This window comes from Phyllostomus discolor, chromosome 4 (genome assembly GCF_004126475.2).
Source record: "Phyllostomus discolor isolate MPI-MPIP mPhyDis1 chromosome 4, mPhyDis1.pri.v3, whole genome shotgun sequence".
In the NCBI taxonomy this organism is placed as follows: domain Eukaryota; kingdom Metazoa; phylum Chordata; class Mammalia; order Chiroptera; family Phyllostomidae; genus Phyllostomus; species Phyllostomus discolor.
This window is the reverse complement of record NC_040906.2, coordinates 108381780-108388521: the sequence shown is the minus strand read 5'-3', so window position 1 is coordinate 108388521 and position 6742 is coordinate 108381780. Positions and strand designations below refer to the sequence as shown.

At 50.5% G+C, this 6742-nt stretch overlaps 1 protein-coding gene across 1 annotated transcript; it reads right to left on the bottom strand.

Annotated features, from left to right (window-relative positions):
• Window positions 1–3523: 3523 nt before the first annotated feature.
• Window positions 3524–5979, bottom strand: RPL10A (ribosomal protein L10a). Its single transcript, XM_028510095.2, has 6 exons — window positions 5840–5979; window positions 5431–5505; window positions 5262–5342; window positions 4758–4906; window positions 3961–4133; window positions 3524–3728 (listed from the first exon to the last, which is right to left on the bottom strand). Exons 1-6 carry the CDS (start codon window positions 5842–5844, stop codon window positions 3558–3560), a joined length of 654 nt encoding a protein of 217 aa, XP_028365896.1. The 5' UTR covers window positions 5845–5979; the 3' UTR covers window positions 3524–3557.
• Between the last annotated feature and the right edge of the window lie 763 nt (window positions 5980–6742).

Here is a 6742-nt window from a genome sequence, read left to right as displayed (position 1 = left end):
GGAGGCCGTATCCTCAGCGGACATGCATTGTTTATCAGAAATTCAGACTTAAGTGGGCATAGTACTTTCCTTATTTTTTTTAAGATTTCATTTATTTGTTTTTAGAGAGGGAAAAGGAGGAAGAAAGAGGGAGAGAAACATCAATGTGTGGTTGCCTCTCAAGAACCCCCTACTGGAGACCTGGCCCATAACCCAGACGTGTGCCCCGACTGGGAATTGAACCAGCAACCCTTTGGTTCGAAGGCTGGTGCTCAATTCACTGGGCCACACCAGCCAGGGTGGCATTTGTATTTTCATTTGCTAAATCTGGTGACCCTACTGTAGCATCCAGAGTCTTCTAGATCATTCTGGTCCAATCTCCAGCTTTTGCAGATGGGAAACAGGCTGAGGTTACTCTTCTCACTCAGCCTGTCAGTGACAACACCTGGTCTGCTGGCTCCAAGTCCAGTGCACCTGGTGTACTACTTAAGTAATCGGGCGGCCACTGTCTTGGTCCACCACATTGGAGGGACTCCAGACTGTCACTAGTAGAATGGGGAGAGTACCTTGGAGCCCCAGCCAGGTGGAAGGAGGACCTGGAGACAGAAATTGGTTTATAAAGAACCCACCATGTCCCAGGCCTGGGGCTGGATGCAAAATATAATCTCTGCACTAATAAGTGATTACATCTATTCTACACTTGAAGCATCATTGAATGGGGCTTGTTGCCTTCACTAGTCTCCTGGAGTAATCAGCCTTCAGGTAACTTTAAGAATAATGTAGGTCTCTCACGCAGAAAATTCAAGGAGTGAAATATAACCAGCCTCCTTGCTTTCTCTTTTCCTACCCCTTGCCCCCAACCACAAATGTAACACAAAATGGGTGATGACTACTTTTGGGGTTCCAAAGTAGGGAAGAAACCAGGATAAGAAGGGTCTTGTGAGCCCAACGCCCAGGGCTCTCAGGGAGGTGGCTCTCCCATCCAGTGCTGGGAGAAGCTGTACGGAAGAGCCAACCAAGCTGGAGCCCAAAGAAGGGGCCTGTGTTCTGGCTGTCCTGCCCTCTGCTTCTCTGTTCTGTTTCCAGGGAAAGGGGAGGGGTGACGTGCTTTGTCAATTCCAGTCAAAGCCAGAGCACTGTCCTGGGGGGTCATGAGGGTGCTTCCTTTCCCTGTAGCACAACTGCTGGAGAACTGGGGCCCCCCAGATATCTGCATCCTAAATTCTAACTCAGGGGCACACTGAGTTTGGACCATCACACTACAGGCTGGGATTTGATGAAAGTAGCTCAACCCTCATTTGCCATAGAAACAGCCTGTCCCCGGACATGTCCTCATTTTCTTTCCTGTTCCACTGCCTCCTTTCCTTTTCTCCTGATGGAGTTGCTGTGGGCCTCTTGAGGGCAGCCGTGTCCCTGAGCAGATTCCCCAGAGCCTGGCTCAAAGTGGTGTTTGTTTAATACAGTTGGTTTGTAAGGACTCTTACCCCAGTACATGGGGCTGATTTATAAAGTGGAATGGGTTTGATTTAAATTCAGATTCAAGTTCCCAAGTAGTTCTAGAGTTTTCAAAACTACTTTTTAAGGATTTTATTTCTTGGCTTACTTCAGGCAAGAGGGTGTGATGGGTTTTGTTCTCCCCATTCATCAGGACATTAATGAGGTGTCCTCAGGATCATCTCCACTCAGTCTGTCCTAAACCCACCGACATTTGTGCACCAGGCCCAGCACACTTATGCACACAACTATACAAAGTCACCATTTAAGCGCTGCTGTCACCGTACTGTGTCAGGCACTACGCAAAGCACGCAATGCTTTTAAGTTGGTAGTACTGTCTCTCAGGTAGTACCACCATCACCCGCACTTCACACAGAAAACTGGAGTTTCAGAGAAGTTAACAGACGTGCTCAACAGGCTCACAAGGTTCCTGGAATTCAAACTCAGGCAGAGGGGGGAACTTCAGCCCACAGATGATCACGTGGCTGGTCATCTCACATCCACAAACTGAGCATACATGAGAGGTTACCAGAGACCTCGGAAACCCTTGGCTGCACTGTGACATTATTCACCACGGTACCATTGTGGGCGCAGAGGTCTTCCTGGCTTAGGCTGGGAGGGGGACTGCACACAGGTGCCCATCAAGGCCCTCGGGAGGGGCGTCATAGGTACAGCTGGGGGCCTGCCAATTTATGCCTTTGCCTCATGGCTCTATTTTTAAACTGTATTCAGTGCTCTATAAGGAGTTTCATGGTAGAGACAAAGCATAACACATACTCACACTTGTAAATTACCTTTGTATTACATTCCCCTAGTCAAATTTTCTTATTTTCCTAAGTATTGCCCTCCACTACTACCCCGTTGATGACAGATTATAGAACTTCAGAAATTCCAAAACAAAAATCATTTCACTCCTAGTTAAATATGGTCAAATTTTACACAAGCTTTCCTTTTTACTATGCATAAACTTCAATAAAATTGGGCCCTAACTTTATAGTCAGGTTTCCCCCTCCTTAGGTAAGGGAACATCATTCAACAAGCCTATTCCACTGCTCCTACTGCTTCAACAGACCACAGCTAGGCCTGCCTGCAGAACCAAAATTCATTGCTCATCTGATTCCATGCGGCTATTTTATCTGCCAATTTTGTAAATGCTTAAATGGCAAGGAAACTGCTCAAGGTCTTTGGTGAGAACCTTGTACAGTTCTTAGTTTTAAAAAGGCCAAATCTTGTTTTGAGAAGGTGCAGTACTTTTCTTCATGCTTTGGATTAGACTTTCAGCTCAATTAACATCAGTGGGATGACTGGATCCCTTTATTTACCAGTTAAAGTAGATTCAAGTAACAGCTGTTTGCCAGAGCAGCAAGCCACTTCCCAGCACAAGTCCCTCTGGTCAGGGAAGAGGGCAGAGCCTGGAGATTTCCACAGCCCAATGCCACCTATCACTCCCCTAAAAGATCAGCAGAGTCCAAGAATTATTGTATTTTCCTAAAAATATTACATAATAAAACACTACCTTAAATATAGGGTATTCAATGTATGGTCAGGCAAGCAAATGAGACCAACTTCTTAGGGTTTGTAGACCACTGTCAGAAGGATCTAGGAACCCAATCTCCATCTGTAAGAAATCCGTGACCCTACAGACCAAGATCCCAAATGCATGACTTAGAGGGGTCAGAAACAAAAAACCAACCAACCAACCACACACTGAGAACCCAATACACAAGGTATACATTAAGCAACCTGCTGAGAGCTGAGTCAAGATCCTCAGTGTGAAGCTTCTCCACTAGCGAGCACCAGGAGCACACAGGCTGGAGCCCTGCCCCTGAAGGTTATTAGAAAAGCTTCGGTCCTGGTTAACAATTGCACTGTCACAGGTTATGGACATCTGAGATCAGAGTAAGGCTGCAGTTTTGAGGACAGTAAGAATCTCTCTTGGTTTACAGTATGGGTGAAATGGGTACCCAGCACTGTGCTGTGGCACGCAATGTCAACTTCCAAAGCACCTCCCGCCCCATCCCCCACCCCCCCACGTCACAGGCAGACACAATTAATGGTAGCAGTATGGTTTATTAAGCTGTGCTTTAGTACAGGCGCTGGGGCTTGCCCATGGTGCTCTTGATGTACAAAGCCCGGACGTTCTGCCAGTTCTTTTTGAGTAGTGACACCAGGAAATTGACAGCTAAGTGGATGTTGTACACAAGCTCATCATCTGTCATCTTCACGTGGCCGACAGCCACTGCCAGACACAGCACCTGTGGGGAGAGGACAGTCACAGGTTGGTGGCTAGATGAGGGGAACATGGGAAGACTGGAAACATACACAAGGCAGGTGGCCCACCCTCTGGCTCCAGGCCAGGAGATGGGGGCTATCTTAAGTATCAGAGAAATGCAAACCGGGGCTCCTATTTAGAGAACGTGGGCAAGCTCCAGGACCCTCCCACCTACCACCAGGGCTGAACCTATGCATCCCGCCAGACATCCTTACCTTCTTCATCTGGAACTTAATTGTGGATTTGACTTCATCAACTTTGGCCACCATGTTCTCATTGTGGGTCAACAAGGAAGGGAACTTGCCAGCCTTATTCAGGCCTGGGCCCAGGATTCGTGGGATCTGCTTGATCAGAGACTCTGAAGCCAAAAAGGCATCATACTTCTTGGCTGGTAAAGGGAGTAATGCATTGCATGCTTAGGGCCCTGAAAGGCTGACCTCTGAACAGGGCTCTGGAAACCAACCACCAAAGTGGTCCCTAACCACCACTCTCCCCGCCGCCCCCCCCCCTCCAGGTACCAAGTCTCTTGAATCACCTCCTCACTCCAATGTAATCATCTCCACCCTTTGGACATTTACCAGTCCAACATTCACAGAAAACCTCGCACCAGAAGCCCAGGCTGACCCACATGCCATGCTGCAATTGAAAATCACACTCTGACAACTTTCTACTTTCTCACTACGACAACTGGGGTATCCCTCTCCTACCTGTAAAATGATTAGGGCACAGATTCAAAAGAAATTAAATTGGAGCTTAAAGTGGAAATTACAATTCAGAACACCAGCACTTGACTAGTCAACAGATCTCACTCACCTGTTTAGAAAGAACCATCACCCAGCTTCCCTCCATTATAGTAAAACTCAATTCTCAAAACAAGTGTAAAGAGAGCTTTCCCAGCTCCAATTTACCAACCACAGCCTTTCGGTCACAATTCCACCCTCCTTATTTTAAAGTGTGTATGGCAGAAATACCACTTTTCTACCACTTGTCTACACCGCATCCCCACACTCACCCAGCTTCTTGACCAGTTTCTTATTCTTGTTGAGTTTCTTCAGCGCCTCGATGTCCATGTGGGGGATGTCCACGGCCTTGGCCTCATCGCAGTGCTGCTGGTCCCCCAGAACACACACGGAGAACTTGGGACGGGGAGTGGACTTAAGCCTGCGGTTATGGGGACAGGACAGGTCACGCCCAGCCCTGGGTCGCACGGCAGGTGAACGGGTCTGGGACCGCGGCAGCCACTGAGCCTTACCCAGAGCGTCCTCGTTCACCAACAACTAGTCTGGCTTCTCAAACTAGCCGGCGGGCTCGGCCAAGGCCTCCCCACGCCTCCCCTCTTGTTTTAAGACCCAGGGTGGGGGTCCGTCCAGCCGCGCCTGCACGGGGCAGGGCGTCTGAACTACCCGGGCACTTCAGGGCCGCGCGTGCCTGCCCCCCCTCGGACTCAACGGCAGCCTCGAGGCAAGAGCCTGACACCGGGGCACTGAGGGCTGGGTGGGGTCAGAACGGTGCCAACCTGACGGTGCCCGAGAAGCGTTTGTCCTTCTGGGGATCATAGTTCTTCAAGCTGATCTGCAACTCCACCGTCTCCAAAAACCTTAGAGAAAGTAACAAGTTAGTCAGGGGCCCTGTCTCCCCAAGCCCCCAACCCCAGGGACTGCCCTCCCGCGGAGGCCGGCGCTTACTTCCGGCGCTTGCGCTGGTTCCCGTGCAGGACTTCCCGCACGGCCTCGTAGAGGGTGTCGCGGGAGACTTTGCTGCTGTGAGAGAGAATCAAGACCCGCGCTCAGAACTCGGGTGACGCGGACCAACACCCTCGACCTGGTGAGGTGCCTGAGACTTAGCGAATGGGGGGCTACGAACACCAGGTTAGAAGATTTGGGTCCGAGAACCAGATACAGGCCAGGGAAAGAGGGACCGCACTAGCGACCTGGCTTGACGCAAGAACTTGGTGCCGCAGGCGGGCGACCGGCAAGAAATGCCCCGCAGCGATGCAAGGGCAAGAACCCCCCAATCCCGTCCGCAGGGTCTCCTTCCCCACGGAAGCGCCTGGAGGCGTGGATGAGTACGGATAGCACCCAAAATATCACTCACCTCATGACTCCTTACGCCGCAAAAGCCGGAAAAGGGACTAATTTAATTCGCGCATGCGCTCAAATAGGGATCTTGTTCTCGCGAGAAATGTCTTGTGGCTTCCCTCCTGAGTGCGGTCGGTCACTTCATCCCCGCGAGCGCCGGCGTCTGCGGCCGCTGGAGGGCGCTGCAGCGCGTGGCACCGCTAGATCAGCTTCCAAACCACCCGAGACTCTGCGGTCCTGGATGCGCTGGGGCACGTTGAGACTCCATCCTTGTTTGCGGCAGCAGCTGCAGGGCCCGTAAGGAAGAGGCTAGGTCCAGGGCTTGAGCTTCAGAAGTCACATATATTAGGCAGCTGAGAGGATGCAATTCCTGCACATTTGTCTTCAGACTTCCTCCGCCCACTTCCTCCTGCCTCCCCGCACATCTCCTGATCTCTCTCCCTCATCTTGCTCTAATTTGGGGCTCCCGGCTTCCGGAGGAGTTGTGAGAAGGGACATGTCAATAAAAGTTGTGTTCTTGGCCTCTCGAAGCCTGCAATGAGGAAGAGCTGGAAAGGTACTTTACCCAACATTTGCTTCAGTAACATCTACCTGTGTTTACTGACCAAGACACCTAGCCAGGTGTCGTGGAAGGTGTAAAACAGACGCACCCACAGTATGGCACACCCTTTCTGCCTTTTCATGTTCTATAGGCCACATCCTCTTCTCAGCCCACAGTAACCCCAGGACGCCTCTATCTGTACTCAAATGTCTTCTGCGGAAAAGCCTTCCCCAACTCCAGACCATGTCACTCCCACCTTCAAGCCCACCCCACCCCCTTGGTTGCTGCCCACCTCCCCTACTCAACAGACGCTAATAGTGTTGGGGTGGGTGGTATCACACATTATCTGGCTCACAGAATATGAATGAACAAACCTCA